At 35.5% G+C, this 25,142-nt stretch overlaps 2 protein-coding genes across 3 annotated transcripts in view; one reads left to right on the forward strand and one right to left on the reverse strand.

The window, feature by feature from the left end:
- Positions 1-15,835, reverse strand: part of LOC145680838 (arylsulfatase B-like) — a gene marked incomplete in the record, with an annotated part of 226,445 nt that extends 210,610 nt beyond the window's left edge. Inside the window, 1 exon segment of the mRNA XM_081751944.1 lies at positions 15,793-15,835.
- LOC145680839 (arylsulfatase B-like) overlaps positions 1-25,142 on the forward strand; it is a 55,350-nt gene that overhangs the window by 10,475 nt on the left and 19,733 nt on the right. For both annotated transcript variants that reach the window (XM_081751945.1, XM_081751946.1), the window contains 3 exons: positions 1,825-2,048; positions 6,312-6,561; positions 21,354-21,511. In XM_081751945.1, coding sequence (XP_081608071.1) covers positions 1,825-2,048; positions 6,312-6,561; positions 21,354-21,511 — 632 coding nt within the window. The remainder of the gene's footprint in view (positions 1-1,824; positions 2,049-6,311; positions 6,562-21,353; positions 21,512-25,142) is intronic.

The raw sequence follows: 25,142 nt of genomic DNA on the forward strand, positions 1-25,142 counted from the left end.
TTATATCAATAGGCAACATGTTGTACAACTTAACACCACCATAACTTACACTTTTTTGATATATTGCTGACCGGTGATTACACAAATGAAAATCATTCTTATTTCGCGTATTATGATTATGTACATCCTTATTTGTTACGAATGCCGATGAGTGTTCTTTCAAATACAAAAAGAGACGATACAAATATAAACTATCCAGAGGAAGTATATTGACCTCCTTAAATGTCTACAAGAAAAATTCGGCTTCTTATCACAAAGTATTCTTATGGCTTTCTTCTGAATTTTGAAAACATTAAATCTCTGACTTGAATTTCCCCAGAACATGATACCATATTGCAAGATAGAATTAAAACACGAATGGTACAAGGTTTTAGCTAATTTTAAATTTACCTTCTTTCTAATAATCCTTAGTGCATAACATATTCTATTTAATTTATTAATAACTGACTCTATATGAAATTCCCATGTCAGGTTATGATCTATAGTAAGGCCTAAAAACGAACAGTGTGTTGTATAGTTAATTTTATTTTGGTTCAGATATAGGTTAGGGTATATTGGTTTACTGCACTTGTTATGAAAATTTATAGCAATGGATTTTTCAACATTAACAAAAAGATTATTGTTCTTCATCCAAAGAGATACTTCATTTAGTGTTTGCCTAGCATTCTGTTCCAATAATTTTTCATTTTTTCCACTCACCAGCAGAGTGGTATCGTCAGCGAAAAGGGTAACATCTGCCGAAGATATGCTTTTTTCAAAATCATTAATATATAAAAGGAAGAGCAATGGCCCTAGAATAGATCCTTGTGGAATTCCGTGTTTTATATATAATTCATTTGATAAATAGCTTTCTACAATGTTATTATTCTTATGCGTTATTTCTACGACCTGCCTACGATTTTTTAAGTACGAACTAAACCAGTCCCTTGCTTTACCACGTATTCCACAGTTCTCCAGTTTGTTCAAAAGTAAACTGTGTTGTACTGTATCGAAAGCTTTAGACAAATCAAGAAAGATTCCTATACAGTTTTCTTTCTTATCTACAATATTTCTTACTTTCTCAATGAAATTAAATATTGCCGTGTTTGCAGATCGACCTTTAAGGAATCCATGTTGTTTTGTTGAGATAACATTTTCTTTCAATAAAAAATTAATTACCCTGTTATACATAATTTTTTCCAAAACTTTTCCAACGACAGGTAGGAGAGATATTGGTCTGTAGTTACTTATGTTTTGCTTTTCACCTTTTTTAAACAATGGCTTAACTTTTGCAATTTTTAACTTTTCTGGATACTCGCCATTTGTAAGTGATATATTTGCTAAATGACAAAGTGGCTTTATCACCTGATTGAAACATCTTTTCAATAAATTATCTGAGATTTCATCAATTCCAGCTGTATTTTTATTTTTGAGAGATTTTATTATATTTGCTATTTCATCTTCTGCCCCCCAAGTTTACCATTCTGCCCCCAATTTTTCCTAAATTTACTGTTTTCCTCTAATTTAACTTTCTCTCTCAAATTTACCTCCTTTAGTTTGTACATTATCAATGAAAAGTTAAATCCCTCAAAATATTCTCATGGGTGCAAACTGGTCCTACAACCGGCCGGTGTGCACCTCTAATTCGACCCATATGCACTACCACCAGGAATCGCATATAGACTTCCCGCACCAAAGACAGAACTTCGAATCATTAGGCCAAAAGAAGCTCACATGCAAAGAGTTATGAACATTACTTGAAATATCTCATTCACTAACGTAAGACATGATCCTAAAACACTACTTAGTAAGCAAGTACAATATTTTTTTTTTTAACTCTTACAGGTATGCAACACAAAGTATTATTAGCCAGTGAGCCTCGAGGTCTTCCTTTGGATGAAAAATTACTTCCTGAATATCTTAAAGACTTAAATTATGTAAACAGAATGGTTGGAAAGTGGCATTTGGGTTTCCACAGGAAACAATATACACCTATGTACAGAGGATTTGATTCACATTTTGGGTACTATACAGGATTGCAAGATTATTACACCCACACTCATTTTGAGGTAAGTATATTGAAGGAACGTTTAATGTTCTGATTGTTTCTAATTCTTGATGATTTCTTCAGTATATATTTTATTTGAGTATGTGTCAAATTGGCAGTAATCGGAACGAATTAAAATTCTGAGGAATAGTTACCCAAGCTCATCCCTTCATACTCTGCTTTTACTCAGGAAATATCGTTTCAGTTATCAAACGAAAATGAAAAAATGAAATGAAATCTTTAAGTTTTACGTTCCACGATTATGCCGGTTAGGCTAAAGGAGACGGTGATGATGAGAAATGAATGAAACGGTGGAATGAAGAAAGTGGGAGGAAACGGGAGAACCCCGAGAAAACCACGAGCACGGTGTTTGTCCACCACAAAGTTCACACGGCGCGAGCTGGGATCGAACCAGGGACCCCAAGCACCGGAGGTGAACGCTCTACCACTAAGCCACCGCGCCTTCCAGTTATCAAACGAGTGTGTTGCTAGTATAGTATGTGTTAACTCTCTTTTGTATTAGAAATTAATAGCTCAATCAACAACAATAATAAATTGTACATTTAACAGTAAAGGACGAACGACAATTATAAATTTACTTCATCTCATCAGTAATTTTCGCTATTTTATGCTATGAAATACTGAAGAATTTTGTGAAAAAGTAGCAATAAACAGAAGACAATTTCCTTGGCAGAACTGCAGAATGGCAATATTCTCTTTTGATCCTTCGTTCTTATGTTTGATGAAAGAGTATGGAGTGAGTGGCGTGAATTTCCCCTCCTTCTTCTTTATATTCTTCTTAGGGTTAGTTTAGGTAACCTAAACGCTCTCTTGTTATTGGTTGTGTAAAGTTGCCTTTCGAGGTTAAGAGGATATTTGGAATAATCTAGAAGATTTCTTCCTAACAAACTGTATGCTCTTCTTGGTCTGCATGAGATCTTGGTTAGTCGGTCTAATTATAATGATCGCCGAGTCCAACGGATGAGACCGTACATTCTTGCGACTGTTTCAAATGGTTTCTTCTTTTTTCCCTGTTTGTTGGTTGCAGTTTCTTGTTTGGAATATTGTTGTAGAGTCATTCTTCTAATCTGAGGTGTTACCGTCTTGAAGTGTGTTAGTGCATTCTTTTTCTGATACTTGAGTGATAGGATCTGGGGTTCTCAAGGATGATTCTGTTGGTCCTTAGAAGAACTACGTGATGCCACGTGTGTTATGTAAATATTTTGGTTGAAGATTTTCAGCTGCTTGTTTAGCTTACTGCGTAGAGGTCTTCTAGGATAGTTATTTGCTCCCGTGTGATGTTTAAAGCTTTTACAAGTACAATAATTATTGCTTAATAGAACTTCACAGGTTTCTTTGTAAATACGTACATTAAATCTGTAACAAACAACGGGATTCTTGGATTTCTTGGAGAAATAGAAGTCCTTGCAGCAGATTCAACTAGGAGTTGGACGGGAAGAGCTTCTTCAATCTCTAACATTATATTTCCTTTGATACATGAAAACTTCGAATGTAAACTGTTATTCGATGAAACCTTACGATAAATTTATCGATTAGTTTTATCACATTTGGGTATCGTCTTGGAATGTCAAAGTTAATTTTTTTCCGAAGCTTAGGTAAATAACGAAATATCATTTATTTGTCACCAATGACAAATATTTGCAGTACGAGCATGGAATGTTCTCAATGGTGTTAGTAATACCTAGGCGGTGAATGTATAATTCTTCTTACACGAGTTAGGTATAATAAGAAGTTAACTAAAGGAATCAACATTAAGAGCAAATATTTCCACATTCTCGTTCATCAGTGCATTACTACTATTATACGGTGGCAGAACAAAATAAGAACGAGATGGTAACGGAATGAAGTATGAAGAAGACGGAAAGGATATATTGAGAATTAGTGTAGAAATAGACCGTGTAGCCTAGATGTTGAAGAAGAAATACAGTAAGAGAGGATGATAAAAGCTTTACTATATTCCAGACAATTTTGGAAAAGCTATATCCGAAATGAGAAATGGAAAGGAGAAATGGAATTTGGACAGAAAACGTAACAATCAAAATCATTAAGAATATTGGCGAAAAGGGAAAGAAAGAGTTGTATAGACTATGTAAGATATAAAATGGTACGGTGGCCGAAAGATTTCCTGAAGACTATAATGATACCGTTGGCTAAGAAATTCCAGAGAGATGTGAGGACTATAGAATTATTGTTAGTCTGATATCACAGGGAACAAACATCTATGCTTCGAATGCTGAACAGAAGAATATATGGAAGAATAAATGAGGAAATTGAGAAGGAACAGTTCGACAGGGAGGTTGTTTCTCACTAAATGTTATTTAATATCTATAGAAAGGATAGTGAAAGGAGGGTGTGTATGACGAAGGCAACATTTCAATAACAAGTAGAAAGATTAGGTAAATACGATTCTCATATGATATGACACTTATTGCGGAATCTAGAAATACAAGTATTTAATACGCAAATGTTAGGAATAATAGGGCAGAAAAGAACAATTTTAGATATATTTAGGGATAAGAAGAGAAATCGGCTGAGAATGAACTGTGCGATGAGAGACGTGCTAGAAGGTACAGTGGAAGGAAAAAGAGGAAGACGAAAGAGGCTACAGTTGATAGGCAGTACTAAAGCTGAGAATTGCTACCTGAAGATGAAGAGATTAGCTGAAGACTGTGGTACATATCAGCTTCTCAGTTTGTGGCAATGACCTGCCAACATTGTCACAACAACTATGGTGATGATACTCCATCTTGTTTAGCCTCGTCTTACATTTGCCATACATTTTCCTACATAGATGCAATGTAAAATATTTATAATTTAAAGTTTTTGAAACAAATGCCATTGTTCATGATAATACATGTTATATAATTATTATGCTCATACATAGCGATGTTTGTCAGGAAAAAAAAGTAGAAAATATTGTGGCATCACTCATCTATGTAAGGAAAAGCTGCTAGAGTTCCTGTTTCCTTTAATTTCAAATTTCAGCACCAAGGCTTGATAAAACCTTCAGGCTAACATGGAATCCGAACTACTATACATAACGTCCTACCAAAGTTAACTCTGATCTTTCGCAACAAAGTTGGTACTGGGAACATTAACCGCGGTAAATTGACGAATTTTCTTTCCTACAAAATGAAGGATAATTGTTTGCGGCGTACTGATCGTACTCCGACAGTTACGAAATCATCATACGACTTCTTGAAGACAGTATTTCCAGAAAACAAAGTGTTTTGTGGATATCTCAGCTACTCTGGCCTGGGCGAAGTCTGGAAATCAAAGTAAGAACATTGAAGATCTCCAAGATTTATTTGTGATGTGAAAGTATATAATGTCTTGATAGAATGAATATTCACATTTTTATTCGACAGACAGTGTGAATGTCTAAAGACTTGAATAGATCTAGGCCGTAGGTGCAAAATAAAATTGCAACAATTTCCATCAGATCTTTCAAAGACGAATTGAAGTTGATATTTCATTTCATTAAACAGTCTGAAGTCTAAGCGACATTGAATTTCTGAATATTTAAAATTAATTTAATCTGTAGTTTAATAACCACTGATATCATTAGTATTGACGTCGTTTAGTGTAGCCACTCATAAGTGTATTTCTCTATATTATAATATAATAAACAATATTTAGAATGCTTCCATACTAATGATACTAGTAAATTTTGACTTAAATATAAATCCCATATACGGTTTTGTAATATGTCATTAAATAGCTAAGCAGAAAATCCATACAATCCTTCTAGGCATGCCATGTTAGAATGTTAAAGTCATAGACTTAGAAAATTAATATGTATTATACAGTTGGTAGCCTATTATTATTATTATATGTTATTAATAATAAATTTCTTCCATGATACTGATCCATATAAAACTGTATGCATATACATTTTCTCATGGGTGAAACGGTGGCTCAGTGGTAAGCACTTATCTCTAGTGCGTGGGGACCCTGGTTTTATCCCCGGCCAGGTAAGTTTGTGGTGGGCAACATCGTGCCCATGGATTTTCTCGGGGTACGCCCGTTTCATCTCACTTTTCATTTTTCTATCATCTTTCACTTACTTTAATCATCGTCTTCCTTAGCCGAAAAGACGTAATCATGGGACGTTAAACTGAGACATTTCATTTCATTTTCATTTTACATTTTCTCATTTCTCAAATCACCTGGCTAGCTTTACTGTACCCTTATTATCTAAACTCTGATTCCATTGAATTTAATGTTTGGTTTAGCAATAATAATATGTGTGTCAAAATTTTAGACTTTTCAGGGACTGGATATGCGCAGAAACTTGGATCCCGATTGGGACAGCGTTGGGCAATATTCAACTGATTTATTCACCAAAGAAGCCGAAAACATAATAGCTAGTCATAACGATTCACAACCTTTATTTTTGTATTTGGCACATCTTGCAGTGCATACTGGGAATACAGATAATCCTCTTCAAGCTCCTGAGGAGACCATTAGGAAATTCCATTACATCAAGGACGAGAGAAGAAGGATTTACGCAGGTGAATATCAACTTTGGTTATTTTCTTTAACCTACTTACTTCAACTAAAAATTACTTTAGTGCAAAAATTGATTCTAGATGTGAAAGGCTGAGCCAACTAAGTTATTCACTCAATGCTCTTCCACTGAACAAAGCCACTACCATGTACACGAAAGATCCATGCGTTAGCCACTTGACTGATGGTGCCCAACTGATATGTCCCACAGTCCCACAGGATATGTCATGAAATTTTAAAATATAAAAATTTTGAAGTTAAAATCAATTTTGAGATAGACTATACCAATCAATGCCTCCAGCAGCCTCAATAATGCTCAGTACTATATAGAGTCACTGTTTCATAGAAGCATATAGTATTACACTATTATAATTTATATTATTACACTATTTATATCATTATATTATTATATATATTATTATACACTATTACATAATTTATATTATAATTTACACTATTAGAAGTAGTAAAAAGATTTAAATAAATGTATCGCGCTTTCATGGGCTTTCAGTAAAGCAAGGTTAAGAACCAGTGGCGTAGCAGCTGCCCCCGCAACCCCCGCAGTGCGGGGGTGCCCCGAGGGATAGAGGACCCCGAAGTCTTGCTATGAATAAAGATTTAAAGAAGTAGAACTTCAATCTTACTTCTATCGGCTTTACAACTACGGCCCCTTCTCTATACTTTGCGGGGGGCCCGCAAAAGTGTGCTACGCCACTGTTAAGAACCGCTGCGCTAGACCAATAAGGAGAGCTTGAAAGCTACAGATTGTATGAATAATGAGATAGACTATATGTGAACCTAGAACAAAAATCAGAAAACAGAACTTAAAAAGGAAGACGTAAGCTTAGTTAAATTAGTTAAAAGGAATGCCAACTTCAGGTACACATTTTGACAATTTCAAGTGCCACGTGTGAGGATAAACATTTCATATTTTTTTTTCAAATATACAGAGTTGAAAATTACGAGAGTAGCAAGATTGGACATCTAGCGGTAAACACGAACGTTACTTTATGCTGGAAAGACCTGCCTGCCATCTGTTGATCATTTTGCGACTTTCATGATGTATCGTGAAGTTCCTTGTTCATACGAGCATGATAAGTTAGGTATTTCCAATCACATGTTTCATATACAATACATAAAATCAAGAAATAATAGACTGAAATAGTGATGACGTCAGTTCCTTTCCGTTACCATGGTGATCGCCATGTTTTTTTCTATGCAAACTCGTGAAGGGAATGGTGTATTTTAAAGTTTAGTACAAACAAGGACAACAGGTGTAAATTTAGTTACAATTATAAAATGTTTTAACGACTAACAAAGTTGGTAGGAAAGAGTATAGATTTAGAATATGGAAATGCTTTTAGGTAATTACGAATAAAATTAAGAAAATTCATAAAGAAAGACTAATAACAAAGGAACTTATTTCTAAAAGCGCCACATCTCTAAGTGATAAGGTAGAAATCAAATAATTAATGTAAAAGTTATTATCATGTAATCCACCTTAAGAAGCAATTATACAGAATATAAACTCCCTAACGTGAAAATTCACAAACTGTCGGCACAAGGAAAACTGTAAAAATATACGATTTTAAAAGGGAAAAATCTTTTAGGGCAATATTTTAATTCTATTGGCACATTTACTTTTCTTATGTCCACTTGTACACAATATTAGTATCTACAATATTACAAAATAAAGGGAAAAACAAGCCTTTGGAAATTTTCAATCCGGACTATCAGTAGATATTGGTCAGATGTTTTCTTATATTCCCTATCAACTTTTTTTTAAAAAAAAAAAAGAAAAAGAAAGATTTAGAAACAGTACAATAAGAAAATATCCAATTATAAAAGATTCACCCATATATTCTAAACAACTGTTAAACATTAATCATGTTCACGTATGCAATGTTGTGATACTCATATTAATGAATCAAAAATTTCCCAGAATTATTTAAGGTTAATATCTGATTATGAACAAGATGAGTACATTTGTTTTCTCTTTGTGTTTTAGTTTCATTGATTAGAAATGTTTAAAAAGAAACATAAATATTTCATTCACTCTAATGTTTGCAATTCAAAAATAGTTCATCTCTGTTTTCGCTTTGCATTTAGGTGTTTTGTTATTTAGGCTATTTGTTGTTTGGAAAATAAAATGGCGATCACCATGGCAACGAAAAGGATGTGACGTCACACTATTTCAGTCTATTCCCTTTAGTTTTCATTTCTTCCAATCGAATACGATGTTTCACACAGGAGTTAACAAGTAGTAAATTATTTTGCTATCTTGTTTGAGCGTTTCCGGCATGTAAAAATTGAAGGGAACTCCCAAAACAAAATATAGTACATGTAGACCAACTAAATTCACATCAAAATCTTGAAGTAAATGGAAACTTCAACTAGTGGAATCGGGTTTCTACCTCTGCCAGTACAATTAATCATAATATATATTTCCATCACTGGTAACATAATAAGAAATTTCTATATACTCTGACTCTGATCCTTAGAGACCTTTGTCTTCATGTACAAATTATACTATTAATTTTATGTTCCTCTACTTGCTTGTTTTCTTCCATCATGCCTTCTACTATGTCACTCAAAGTACAATTTCTTCTTCAACAATACACTGAAATGTTTTTAATCATTTCACCCCGTATTCTTTTGTTCCTATTATTCTTAATAGGTTTATAGATTAATCTGTTCAACCAACTAAATTTTTTATATTCTTCTCAACGTACAAATTTCCGAGAACTCAAGTACAATACTTGTAGTATTTTCTCAATGTCCACGTACTTCCTTTGTATAATACATCTGAGTCTGTTTTGTAGCTCTTCGTTCAGTACTTCTCGTCATTATCACCACAATAATTTTATAAAGAAATTTCATGATTTCTTGCCTTGTTTCTGTTTATCGTCTACATTTCATATCTTCGCTGATAATACTACGTAGATATTGAAAATTAGGTACCCATTCTACTTTCTTTTATCTCATTTCTATAATTGTCACAGTCTTAATCATTCCAACCACCATTTATTTAATCTTGGTAATGTTTATTTTCATTTCATATTATTTTCACAGCTTTCTTTCTCTTCTGACAATCATGCTAATTTTTGATTCAGATTCTACAAGAACAACAGCCATATCATCTGAAAAGCGAATATGCTAGTACTTCTAGATTCTATCAATTTCACCTGTTTCCTAATCAAACTCTTATACACTACTCTTATAGGTAGTAAATGATGTCATAAAGAGGTACATTTTTTGTCAAACACTTCTTTCAGCTTCAATATCTTAAATTATTTCTTGCACTTCAACGTTTAATGGCTGGTTCAGGAGTCTGGACTTTCATTCCATTTCAAACATCTTTCAGTTTACATAGTTCAGAAAATTAATAAATTTTCAAAATCTACGAATAGTATTTTCTAATCTTGGTCGCAATCATCTACTTCATTTGATGGAAGCTAATTGAATCTTTGTGCTATGTCTCCTTTAAATCAAATCTATTCAAAGTTCTGACTCCTTCGTTTATATAAATCTCGTAATCTCTCGTATTCGAAGCTGAATTTCTGCAGCGTCCAACGTGAAATTACGAAACTGGTGGAATAGTATTTTAGATTATTTAGGATACATCACATCGCCCGACTCAAACAAAATCCGTACCACAAAATAGGTGTCTGTAGAGAGTATGTTGATTGTAGTTTTAAGATCCTAGCACACCGATCAACGAAACGGCAGTCTGATCGTAGTCTTTTGTAGAGGGCGTGCAGCTAACAGTATGAAGGTTGTTGTACTACAAAACGAGTGCAGTTAAGGGTCTTCACTACATCAAAATTAAACTACCACTAATTTTAGAGTTTCTCTGTAATATCTTCAAAACAAATAAAAATATTCGAAAAACAAAAACGTAGTGCACTAGACGATATTGTTTCGCATGTGACACCATTATCAGAACTCACCTATCTGCTTTCGATTTGCAACTGTTGATATATTTAGCATTTTTTGTGAGCTCTGTAAATAGCGGCATACCAAAATCAGATAAGTGAATTGTGGTAAACGTATCACATGCAAAATTGCATTGTCTAATGCTATACGTTTCTGCTTTTCGAATATTTTTATTTGTTTTGAAGATATTACAGAAAAACTCTAAAATTAGTGGTAGTTTAATTTCGCTGTAGTGAAGACCCTTAAGTGTGGATCATATTGCTTATGTGCAATCCCAGGACGATGCCAGCGAATGCTTATTGCACAGTTGTCTTTGAACAAGCCTGTATACTGAGGCAGCCGGAGAGATGGTCGTTCCGTTGAATTTCGACTCGAGTTTTATGTTGCGTCAGTGGTCATTCGGTGGTATATATGGTAAGAAGCAGAGGATTTCTATGACTGACGTGCCCTCTTCAGTGCCTCAGCGACCTACCAAAATGATCCTGAAAGGAAGGCTCATTCGGATCGCCTTAACAGGGAGGGCAGCAACCGCCAGTACAATCAGAGTTACCATGACTCTCCGAACACTAAGCACAGTGGGCCTTATGCAGAGTCGTTTTGACGTATGATTAACGTCATACTAAAGGCCTGACTACCCGACGTCATACTAAAGGCAGGAACATATGTTAGTCGAACTCTTTAGTATAGCACTAATTATGCGTCAGAACGACTCTGCATAAGGCTCAGTGAGAGAACAAACATTAAACATCGATTATTGAAAATTGGTCCTCAGTTCTGTGTTCCTTTAACAATATTACTCCATACATCTGACCTGCTCATCGGAAAAGACTGATGTAGCAAGGCAAGTGGAGAGTGGTGATATTCAGCGATGAGAGTAGTTTCTACGTCAGACACAAAGATGGACTCTGCGCGTATGTGAACTTACTAATAGAGGGAAAATCCAACAAGTTGTCGTCGTCATATAGGACTCACACTTGACTTCTGTTATTTGATGAGAGAGGGGGAAATGAGCTACGTATCCCGATCACCTCTGGTCATCATTCAAAGGAATATGATGACTGTATTTTTCATTTGTAATGTCATTTGTGCTGTCGCCCGAGCTTATCTTGATACTTTCCGGGACTCCGTCTTGCAGCAAGATATCGCGCGTCCCTGCAACGCTCAGTTAACCCAAAGTGCTCTGTACGGTATACTTAATTCCGCTATATACCTATGTTCCTGGACTTGTTCCCTAGTGCTACAATTTCTTTGCGATTCTCGTTTTATGTCCAAAAACACATTGTCATTTTTTTCTATATTCACGTAGTAGTTTTCCCTTGTTTCCTTTCTATTTTCATAGCTCAATCTGCTGACCTAGTGGCTAGCGCGTATCCTTTCTGTGCATGCGTTTGCAGATTCCATTCCTCGTAGGAGAGCAAAGAACAATTTAATTTCACAATCATTCATTTACATTAATCATCCGTCTCGTTTAGCCTAGGGCACAATTTTAGGACGTTAAACTAAAAGAAAATAATTTATTTCTATTTCCATTGAATTTACTTTCAATACGCACATTCTTCATTACAACGTTGTTTCCATACTCCCCCCTAGTTTTCCATTTTGTTTTATAGTCATTGTTCTTGTCTGTTGTACCCTTGTGATATCAAACCTTTAGTCGCAAAGTTCGAAATGCTTTAACTAGTCAGCTCATATACTTTTCTCAAATCTCAAACAAAATCTGTCTTTACTTCCCCAGTTTTAAACTTTTCAGTGTCTAAATTGTTGTTTCTTACTTATTTCCTGGCTATATCTATATCTATCTATCTATCTATCTATCTATCTATCTATCTATCTATCTATCTATCTATCTATCTATCTATCTATCTATCTATATATATATATATATATATATATATATATATATATATATATATATATATATATATATATATATATATATATATATATTAGTGGAATTCCATTTCAGTCAGTACATGATTTAACCTGATATCTTATGAATTTCTTTCTTTCTTACCATTGGCGTTCATCACGATTTTCTGCCATACTAGTAGATCACTTGCTACAAGTTTAGAAGTTTCCATACACACAGGTCATTGAGTAGATTACGTAACCACTTTATCTTGATCTAGCAATTATCCGTCTTTCTGTTGTTTTACTTCTATCATGTCATGGCAGTCACAAGAGAAATCTATAAGTAGAAACAGTGCAATACTACTACTTTACAACAGATGTACGATTCATTTCCGGTGCCGGAGATCCAGGTTAGATTTTCAGCGGGAGCTCACATGGCTCGGATTCCACCTTAAGCTGTAGGTTCACGTCTCATGTAGCCTCCGTACTGAACGGAACACTAAACTGAAATCTATCTAACTAATATATAACATTAATGTGTCCTTCTATTTCTTTACATTCGCTATAATAAGTAATTTTCGCCTTCATTAATTTACTTCCTTACATGATATTTTTTTTTGGGGGGGGGGCTGCTCGTCCTCCCTGATCCTCCCGCCAGAGACGCCGTGCTTATCTCGGAACAACTTCTTTATCATCTCGGCCATGGAAATTTGCAAGAGGAGATAGGAGAAGGAAAGCAATACTTCTTGGAAACTCGGGCCGATCATTTCCAATATCTTATTGGAAATGTGTGGCATCAAAAATCTGTTACGGACGTAACTAAGTATTGAAAATAAGAGAATCCACGAAAACCACAGTAGTAAGGCATCCGAAGAGTGATAACACAGTAAGAAAATAAAATCAATTTTTCGTACCGCAAGTATGCATATGCTTTTCTGGATTCCATGAACATGATACTTTTAAGAATGGCTTGATGGATTTGGACTCAAGCTGACTTAAGGATCATTGATCACCTTTCGTGAGGGCGGGGGGAGGGGACATGGTGGTTCAGTGGTAGAGGCCTTACTTCTGGTGTGTGGGATCCCTGGTTTGATTCCTGGTCAAGTAAGTTTGTGGTGGACAGCATCGTGTCCGCAAGTTTGCTCGGGGTACTCCTATTTCCTCCCACTTTCTTATTCTACCAATTTATCCATCATTCACTTGCCTTAATCATCATCTCCCTTGACCTACAGGGATAAACGTGCGACGTTAAACTGAAATACTTAATTTCATTTCATTTCATAAGGGCTACCAAATTTGGTTAAAAGGACAATCACTGACGAAAAGCAAAACCACCAAATGCATTTTCTTCATCCATTTTTATGAACGAATTTGAAATTAAATTAAATTTCTAGTTTTATGATTCTGTCATACAGTAAAGGAGACAGATGGTTAATTAAAATGAATAATTATGAAATAGCCTAATTGGTGGAATAATAATGTAAGAGGAAATGGTAGATCACTGAGAAAACCCACGGAAACAAAATTGTCTATTGCAAACTACCATTGCCTAGGTTCGAACCAGGAATCCATCGCACCAGAGGTGAGTGTTGTACCATTAATCATAGTACCTCCAATTAGTGAAATTATTTTCATAACAAACATTAGATAGATCTACTATTGAATTTTGCGGTACACCTAGCTATAGGGACACACCCACGGTGGGGATCCACCGGATTCAAACCCCCTCAAAACTTTGTAACTCTTTTTAAATATAACATATTTATTTCTTGTCTGCACCAGGGATGCATCCACGGGGCCCACCCCTCCAATCTTAGTGACTCGACAGACATTTATTCACTTTGTTGATAAAATTTTATACTTGATTTAGCAGAGAAATGACTGATATAACCTAATGATTTGATCTTAGGCTGTATCTGTACTGTTTCTTCTCTTATAAAAACGATCTACTTCCATCATTCGTTCTAAATTTAAGGTGGCAAAACTTAAAAGTTACTTTTTTTCTGTTGTATAATAACATCAGTTCAAAACTATGTAAAAGTAGTGTCTTATAGTACTGGACCTCAGGAAACTTTGGAATCCTACCAACAAATATACCTGGGTGCGCGCATACCCAGGGACGACACTCTAGTTGAGAATCGTTGATTTAAATCTAACTGGGAAGCCTGGAAAGCAACCAAGACGGGTGCAAACTAGTGCAAACTACTCATAGAAATAAAGTGTTAAACTATGTATAATGCACCTCTTGTAATTACCATTTATAATTTAGCTTTAGCAAACTTTAGACACGCTACATGTAGGACATATTGCCTTTGTCTTGAATAAGCAGGGGCAGGCGTGAAATATGCAGGATTTACGAAGGAGGTCGTCAGTTAAACAAGATTGGGAATCACTGGTTTAAATTGTGTGGTATAAAGATGCCATACTTCATATACGAAACTCCCAAAATATTTCCCCTTTCAGTGCAAAACTGCCTTGAGGCTAAGAGTTCAGCGTACGCACTTTTGATGTTGGAGACCCGGGTTAGATTCCCGACGGGAGCTCGTGTGGTTAAGTTATAGATCCACGTCTTATATAGCTTCGCTGCTAAACGAGGCGTTGAGATTTTCAGTGCATAGTCTAATACGTATGTCTTAATTATTAGGGTCAAGCAAGTGGGCCTCATAAGATTGTAAGGTTCTTTACTCCACACATTAGCTCTTGAACAAAAACGAATTTTTGAATTCTGTTTCTCGTAATGAAGAGCTAGAGTGATTATTTAGGTCGAGTTCGTTAATGCAGTCAATCTGTTAACATCTTCAGTGTACCGGTGACTTTAACGAAGGCTACCAATATCCCATTCACTCATAAATGTATGTTTCGCGTAACACTAATATGCAACTCTCAAAAACATTAAAGTGTTAAGGGTTGCATAAACATCTGGGGTAAACCCTTTAGATATTCTTAATCCGTATTATAAACTCAGGGTCATTCACTCATACATGTTCATTAACACGTGATCCTCTTTACTGTCTTAACCGAGTTTATCATAATAACTATTATTTGTAAAAAGCTTTTAGCATAAGACTAATATCTGCAGTTCCTATTGCTGAATAGTTTTCCAAGATAAGTATCTATTTACTTTTCAAATGTGTGTCCCTTTTCCCCTGCTTCGATATTCCAAGTATGAAACACCACTATGAGTGGGAGAACGTGAACGTCGAATTTCAGTGTTTGACATGTAATAATAATCCGATAGCAAGTGATCATAAGAACTTACGACAAAACAAGTATATACATATAATCAATAACAAACACATGTTACACGTGTTAAATTGGTTTTGCTTCCTTCAAATGAAATCTCAGAGAATAATAAATAAAAGTTTTCTACTCACTTAATCGTTGGGACTTGCTATCACTCCAAGATAAAAAAATTCGCATCCGGAGTATGTGTGGATATTAACAGACGAAAAATAGACTGCTAATCTTCAGTGTGGTTTCATTTCAGCCGACTGGAAGGAAGTGTGGATAGTATCATTGCAAAAGAAAGAAGGTTACTCCGAACCACTTCCTGTGTTTAAGATTCGTAACCTAAAACATTCGTCAATGAAGAACGTTTAATTTGGCAATTGAATGAATGAAACAAGGTTTACAATTTTTACGGGTTATGAACAACAAATTAGGAAAGAATGACAATCAAACAACAAACAATACCAACAGTAGTTTTTGAGCGATTAAAAATTTAATTATGGTGCACCATTGGCGGACCGTGGGGCCCCCCAATTTTTTGAATGGCAAAAATAATTTAGCTATTATTTATATAGTTTTTAAAGTTTATAGTGAATTTATGATATACCTTTCATAGTCTGAGTTTTGGCTGCCTCTCCCCAGTTTTTACCTTTTAGATCAGCCACTGTTCTTATCTATCAACGAGATCGTGAACAGAACCTGACAGTAAAGTGGGAACTGTACATTACGAGACAGTGGTCTAACCACTAGGCTTTCTTCCAGTTAATTTTATCTGGGCGCAAATTTCACAATATGAACCGGCTGGATTGTTCCACTAATTGTGAAAGGATGTGCCCTGCACAATAATAATATGTTGTCCTAGTTTCATTTACCTGCATTTCGGAAGTCAAAGCCCAACCTAGTCGTGCGGCAAGAGGTATAGCAACCTTTTAGCTTCTTCGATTCTGGCCTTAGTTTCTGATGACAATGATATTTACATTTGCTTCCCCTAATTCTTTGAAGTGCATCTTGGAATGGCAATTCCAATTCACATATTTATTCCTTTTCAGAGAATAGGTGTTCCATTAACATTTAGGATGCTGTCTTAAAGTTACGTAGCATGTTTCAAAATGCTATTGTACTTTCCGCGTATTTTTGGGTTAATAGATCTAATAATATGATTACATGACATAATAATATTTAAGGAACATTTCATAATCAGTGAATAGACATAGTTGTAATGTGAAATAGGGTGACATTATTTTGATAACTTCTCATATTTAAACAAGTCGTAAAGAACTTGGCGATTCTTGAAATCCACCCGGATTTCAATTCCGGAGTCTTTATTATTAATCCAATTGTCCCTTAGCTGAAGTACAAACCTAATTCGATTCATTGTTCTGGAAATCTACTGAGGTTACGCTGAGAGTAACTAGCTATATTTTTGATAACTTTGGTCATCAAGAGGTTTGTTGAATGTCGGTCACTCTTTGGTATCATTTTAAGGGAAGACCATTATGAAGCTTGAGACATTGGCAAAATCAGTTATATACTTCTTACTTATTAGTCCAACATAATAGCCTATTACATATTTCTTATACGGGCTCACATTGTATTACTATAGATTCAGCTGTAGTTTAGCATTCCTTTCAACCAGGTTTGCTTTCAGAAAATTAGGTCCTTATGGAGGAGTCGAAATGCGAGGTAGTTGCACTCGGATACAAATTCCAAAAGAATATGTCCTGCATAAGTATGATATCGCAATTGAATTTATCTTATTTCTGGAGGGGGAGAGTTTGGCTAACTCCGGACTGGGTGGGTGCAAAGTCTTCCCGTAATACTACTAGTGTTGCCACGAGACGAGACGAGACGAGACTTCAGTCTGTCTCGTCTCGTCTCGTGCAAAGCATGTCCCGTCTCGTGTCTCGTCTCGAAAAAATGTGCTCGTCCCGTCTCGTGTCTCGTCTCGAGAGGTTCTGTCCCGTCCCGTCTCGTCTCGTCTCGTTTGTCTCGTTTTGTCTCGTCTTGTCTCGTAAAAAATATAGCAGCATACCATGGGAACGAAAGTAAAATGTAGCAGACTGCACTATGCTAATCAAGATACAACTAAGTTACAAGTATTACCCAGACCACACAAGACAAGGAATGTCACGGTAGCTACACCGTGAAGCCTTCACCTCTAGTGTATGTGGTAATCGGTTCTATCTCGGTTAGTACCATGTCAGCTTTGTGATGGACAAACATTGAATGTGTGTGGGGACCGCGGGGGCTCAGTGGTAGAGCGTTCACCTCTGGTGCTTGGGGTCGCGGGTACGATCCAAGCTCTCGCCGTGGGGACTTTGTGGTGGACAAACACCGTGTGCGTGGGTTTTCTCGGGGTTCTCCCGTTTCCTCCCACTTTCTTCATTCCACCATTTCATTCATTACTCATCATCACTGTCTCCTTTAGCCTAACCGGCATAACCGTTGGACGTAAAACTCAAAGATTTCATTTCATTTCATTTCATTTTTCGAATGTGTGTGTTTTCTCGAAGTTGCCTAGTATCCTACCACTTTCTTCATTCCACTAATTTCCCCATCATCATCCATTCGGCCAAAGTTGCCCAAAGGTCTTAAAAATAAATTCAAATAAGCTCACAAGGCAAGGACAAATAGTTTACAAGGTAATATATCTCTGCTGTTAGTTGTCTGAGGCTTCTCGACCCTGGCTTTTTTTTTTTTAACCATTCCGAAACATTGAAATTTGTTTCACCAGTTTCAATACACGAATATACAGCAAATTGCTCATAAGTACGTCGAAGATGAAAGCACTAATGTCAAATAATGTTTACACGACAAGGAAAGTTCGATGTAAAGGTGTCACTATCCCCGACACTATCGTATACTATCAGCCCACTTGCTTTATAGTGTATATATATATATATATATATATATATATATATATATATATATATATATATATATATATAGAGAGAGAGAGAGAGAGAGAGATGGAAATATGTGTGTACACTTTGATTTCATATATTCCAGCCTTTAGGTTTCACAGTGTTAACCCATAACAATCCAAAAACTACTTTCCATTTTAGCATGTTTAGATTTGTTGCAATTATTATTTTTTTAAAAAAGCTCGGAACCAAATAATTTCATTGAGTAATGGAAAGTATTTGGTTGACATGTAAATTAATGACATTATGGCTTAAAAGTGCCATAGTAATGGGAGCTGAACGACACATCGGACGAAAGAATGCTTGGGGCCAGTCTTCACCTCCATAGTTCAAATCTGTTCCCATAACCGCGGGGTGTGTGCTACTATGTGGTGGTTGCCCCGTTTGTGTAATAAACTCATGACAGTACACCCAGATTAGCTAGTGGCTAAAAAGAAAAAGGTTGCTTTTGGTTCGCCATTTTGGATTAAAGTTTCTTATATTGTCGTGATCTATTCGCAATCATACAACGTACCTCTTCATACCAAGCCGAGCGGTCTGCGGCGATAGACCATGGCTTGAAGGCCCCGGGTTGACTCCTGGAAGGGTCATGTGTATGGATTTTAACAGCATTTGTTTTTTCGTATTGTATCAGGGGGCGAAATCGTACGGGATAAAAGGATTTCAGTCTGAAAAAAATGGAGAGAATATCCTCCCCAGGATACTTTCATGGGAGTAAGGAATTAGTAAAAATATAGGATATACATTTTATAGCAGGTTTAAAAATATGGTTTGGGTATCCTATTTCTTTTCTGTTAATTATGTTCTCCAATGTTCGAATTTTGATCATTCTCATGATATTTTCTGCTTTCAACGGAGTTCCATGAATATTATACCAAATGTTCTTTAAACTTATCAAGTTCGAGAGGTTTTATATGCCTGTAAGAAACAATTTCTGAAGATAATTCAGGTCCTAATGATTATTATTCATTAGGAAAGGGAAGTATTCCTCTCCTCTCAACATGGAAGCAGAGGACAATTTCGCGCTCTGGTCAGATCAAACATTTCCGCGTAACAAAACGAAGGTCCCCCTGTAAAACCTCTTCACCTAAAGTGTTATTGTTAGTATCATAAATTTGCTGAAAGCAAACAATTTGAAGGGTTCGTCGATAATATCTTTGCTTTCTTTGTCCTTCGCCTCCAAACGAAGGGGTGAATTTTACAACATCACTGCTGTATAATAAGCGAGCGATTGGTAAAATGGTAAAAGTATGTTTTATGTGTATGTGTGTGTGTGTGTGTGAGAGAGAGAGAGAGAGAGAGAGAGAAGACAAAATTTTAGTTGCAAGATGACATACTTCAATTGCCGTTTTCGGTTCATATAGCAAAAAGAATACCGCCACCAGAGAATAAAGACAAATGTGGTCTGTTCTGTTATCTTCCACCATCTCAGCCAGAACTTTCAACTACAGCCTGTAATGAGTGTAGACCTTACCCAGTTTTCAAATTGAATAGATGGTGGTGGTAGTTCGGTTTCTTGACCTTGTAAAAATGTAACTGTCTGTGATTTTGTTTGTCATCATTCCAGCCAGAAATAAAAAAAAGAGAATTCCTCAGTTTACAGCAAGGGGAATTGGGAACAAGACATTAAGGATGATATTCCTGGAAGCTCATGTATCACGATTGTTTCATTCAATAGACAGAGGACACTTTTCTATGAAGGCTTTTTAACATGTTTTCTCACAAAGGGGATTTTCCTTTTGCAATCTATATGATCACTGGCAATTTCAATCTTGGCCATTCCCGCCAGCGTTTTCATTTTCGAGACACGAGACGAGACGAGACATTTCACGAGACGTCCCGTCTCGTCTCGTGTCTCGTCTCGTTTTCGAGACGGGACAAGTAGTCTGTCTCGTCTCGTGTCTCGTCTAAAAGGGTTCTGTCCCGTCTCGTCTCGTAAACGAGACGAGACGAGACGAGACACGAGAAATGTCTCGTCTCGTGGCAACACTAAATACTACTTTCAGCACTGGACAATATGAAACATTGACCATCAGTTTAAGGTGATATCCAACACTGTAATGGGTTTACGTTTCAATGTTTTCCCACCGAGAATCGACCCCAGAGCCTGTGCACCAAATTTAGCGAGCATTATTATTATTATTATTATTATTATTATTATAATTATTATTATTATTATTATTATTATTATTATTTAAATTCGCCATTCTTACTTTGAAATCCAGCTAGATCCAGTTCTATTATACGAAGTTCGTGATGGTTCCAGCGTTCTACATCGTCGTTTGACGAAAACACCACCGAAGACTTATATTCTAAAATAGGTTATCAGAAGTAGGCTCAGTCACCGCAAGCAACTTTAAATATTTATTTCTTTAGTAATGAAGTTTCAGGTGTTCTTGTGAAGCCATTTTATACTGAAAATAATCATTATTGAAACATCCTAAGTGGTTTTGGATGAAGGTCAGCCAGCAACTATACTTAAAATACAATTGCTCCATTATTACCCTTTTCAGACTGAATAAAAATCAGTTCGGTGCGGGTTCGAATCTGAAACTTCCTGACTGCGAAACAATAACATTTCTTATATGCCAGGTCGTGGAAGAGTGGAAGATAATTTGGAAATCAAGATTGGCCGTCATAATTTGTGTCTTTCTTTCTTTCTGTATAAGATTTCATCTTACTCATTTTACAGAATTCAGAATTTCTAGTCATATTTATAGTAATTAATTACAAATGTACACATACATATTTTATTGTACTGAATGATTATCATTTATTGATTTACGGCAGCTCTATTCATCATTTCAATTTAAAAAGTTTGAAAATTACATATTGTGGCTTTTCTTTATTTACCTTAGCGATGGTATCAAAGTTAGACGAGTCTGTTGGTCATGTAATGGAAGCTCTGGCAGCGAAGAACATGTTAAAGGACTCACTGATAGTCTTCGTATCAGATAATGGAGCTCCTCACGTTGGCATTCACGCAAATCGAGGATCCAACTGGCCTTTGAGATCGGTGAGAAATTATTGTACTATTATTAGTGTAGTTTTAAGTTTGGAAAAGTGTTTTGGATAATAACAAAATTTGAAGATCAAATGAGCAAAAGTAGAAATGAGTTGTAGTAGAAGAAACAGATATTTTTTCCTTCTTTTTAGTTGTATATAGAATAATTATTTTTGCGGATCCAGGATTTGGTCAAGCGGATTCAACATATCATCTAAAAAATGAAATGAAATCTTTGAGTTTTACGTCCCACGCTTATGCCGGAAAGGCTAAAGGGGACGGTGATGATGAGTAATGAATGAAATGGTGGAATGAAGAAAGTGGGAAAAAACGGGAAAGCCCCGAGGAAACCCACGCACACGGTGTTTGTCCACCACAAAGTTTACTTGGCAGGGGCTGGGATCGAACCCGGGACCGCAAGCACAAGAGGTGAATGCTCTACCACTGAGCCACCGCGGCCCCAACATGTCATCTATTCGTTGTACGTGTAAACCACAATGAAGTGATACAAGTGCTATTTTATCCAGCTAAGTTTTGACCTTATGGAAGGGCGCTATAATCCTTATAGCTCCCTTTTGTCCTTGGATATTGTATTATAAGGAAGGACCACTTGTCTTCAAACGCAATTCTAACTTTTAAACTAATACTGAATACATCAAAAAAAAAAAAAAAAAAAAGCTAAAATTTTCTACGAAACAAACATCAACAGAGTAAATAGTTGATTACCGAGAGTTCAATGGGGACATCGACTATCAGGCTGTTCGTCATTGCCATGAGGGGGAAATCGTTTCACATGCTCGTCAACGCCACCTGGGTAATAATGTTGTTAACCTAACATAAAGTTGTACTATTTTAAATGGCACTACGCCAGATACAGATTTCAAATCTATATGCTAAACGAAAACCTACAATAAGATATTTATTATCAGTGATACAAACTGACGATGCTACGGTATCACAAACAGTAATAATACTAATAACAGTATCACAACAGTTGGAGGTCTTACATAGGGTTGTCATACGCCCGTATTTTGTACGAAAATTTCCGAGTCGGGAATCGCTAATATCTTGGGCGAAAAGAATTGTGTTTTCATCATATAATTTATATTTTAGTCAGTGTTAATAAAGTAGGTTATGTTTTGAAGAAGGGTCTCATTTTTCCATTCCAGGGTTCTTTTGGTTAGATTTTCTATATGTAATTTAATGGCATGATTTATTATATTTGTGTTACTGAAAAAATATCAAACATGTTAGTTTCCAATAGTGTTTTAAGTATTACAGTAAACAATTCTGTGATAACCAAAACAGGTGGTTTTTAGGTAAGAAGTTTCAAAATATGTACTCTGTGTTTGGGCACCGTACTTTTGATGGGTTGTCATTGTTCGTATTTTGGAACAAAAAATTATGGCAACCCTTACATTCAGTAATAACAAAAGTTAGACGAGCGGAGCAATGCACATTGAAAGTACGTTCGTGTCGAATACTTTGATCATGATATTACGTATTTCGATCAAATAAAAAGAAAATTATAAGGAACTGAAAAGTTTACTTTCTTTGAAATGTTTTATGTAAAGGAAATCCTATTGAGGTAATTACTACACTCAATTGTATAGATCAGAGTTTGTCAACCTGTGATACGCGATCCACTGTTCGTTGTATGTACGACTTATGGTAGTATGAATAATTAAAATGCTTTCGTGGTATGTCGGTGGAAAAGGTTGAGAACAATTGATGTAGACAATACATAACCAAATTATTGCTTATTGAGCATCCGTTCGTGAGCTGATTTGCTCAAACAACATGTCAGAGCCATCTGTGAGGAGGAAGGCATTCAATAACTGTTTCCAAATCGATACTGTGACTCCATATCGAATAGTTGGAACGGTCTAGAATGCTTCAGCCAATATTCCGCAACTATATGTAGTTAAGTCGTCCTGAAAACATAAAACAGGCTAACAGTAAAGCAGCGTGGGGGTGGGGTGAAATTAATAGGATTAGGATTAGGACACAATCACTAACACGTATCTACATTATCAAACCATAAATCGTTCAACCCTTCTTCGGAAGATTAGCCTCTATTTTTTATAATTATATGTAGTTTTTAACTTATTAGTGTTAATTACAGACGAAATCAGTATTATCCGATATGTAATACACCAACAAACGCTAAATTGCCCAAAAGAGCTTAAAATCGTCCAAGGAAGTTGTATAGTTTAACCAGCGCCCATAGTTGAGGGGCAGAATACGAGTCGCAGTTTGTCTTGAGTTTGAGTTCTACTGAAGTACATGTGCATTTTTTTACAGTTATATATGGTCGTTTGCATAGAAAAAGGTGGTTTTAGAAAATGTAGTAAGAGAGAAAATGAAAAAATTAGGTTCAAAATAAAATGAGAAAAAGAAAATAATGGGTAGGCCCTACCTTTGATGTGCATCCATTTTTCAAAAAAGAAAAAGTGGTTAATGCCCATCTATAAATGGGCAACCAGTAATTATAGATGCACTATTTCAAATTTGGGTATTGATTCCCTATAGCTTGTAAGTCTACTGTAGTTTCACATTGGGAAACAAAACTCATTTGTTTATATCTGCATCAATAGTTTAGTTGAAGTTGGGCTGCCCATTTATTTTTCCAATTAAAAGTGCATTTTTGAGAAACTAACGATAGTTTTAGCAAAACTAACGTAAACTAACGATGTAGTTATAAAAAAAGATAAATTCATAAGGTGAGGTAAATTATTATTATTATTATTATTATTATTATTATTATTATTATTATTATTATTATTATTATTATTATTAATAATAATAATAATAATAATAATAATAATAATAATAATAATAATAATAAAAACTAGTTCATACTAAGAATTCTTATTTTCCGTATTGCTATGAAAAATCCGTAAACCTAGTATCGCTACTCTAATAGACCTAGACCTGCCTTTCAAGTTACGGTAAGTACTGTACTTTTCATGGTTTTGCTCTACAATTATTGCATTGTATTCGATACTTGTGGCGGTGTTTAAAGGAACCAAACATCTTAGTTATATGAGACATTATTAAATAAATAGTATTTAAAATTTTCCCACTTTTTCTTAGGCTGAAAACTATACCAATTGTCTAGGGCAGTGATAACCTATTTATCATGCATTGCAGACTAGGACAAAATAAGAACAATACTTGGGGACCATTTTCCATTTTCCTGGCTCCTCTACTGAGGCATAGATTCACTGAATATGAGCCAATGACATATTTTCTGAATATTTTGTTTCTATCTATGCATATTGCTTCTTGTCTCATGTGTCTAGGCCAGGAGTAGGGAACAAGTGGCCTTCAAAGTTATAAAGTGCAGCTTTCTGGGCCTGTTGTGAAAGATGATAAATAATACTTTAAGAAATATGAAGTATACAGTTCTGAAGTTACATACATCAAATAGTATAGTGTTATATAGTGAAGTTTTATACATTTTTTTGCTGTAAAATAATCACAAAAATTTAGTCTAGTAAAACTATAATATGCGGCCTTGTTGGGAAACGAACATTGTAAATGCGGCCTTTAAAATATAAAAGGTTCAGCACCTCTGATCTATGTCAATTAGGGTCTGTACTATTACCATTTGAGTTTTTTTAAAATGAATTTTTTCTCT

The sequence above is a fragment of the Thermobia domestica genome, chromosome 3, assembly GCF_964235325.1.
Source record: "Thermobia domestica chromosome 3, izTheDome1.hap1.1, whole genome shotgun sequence".
NCBI classification, from domain to species: domain Eukaryota; kingdom Metazoa; phylum Arthropoda; class Insecta; order Zygentoma; family Lepismatidae; genus Thermobia; species Thermobia domestica.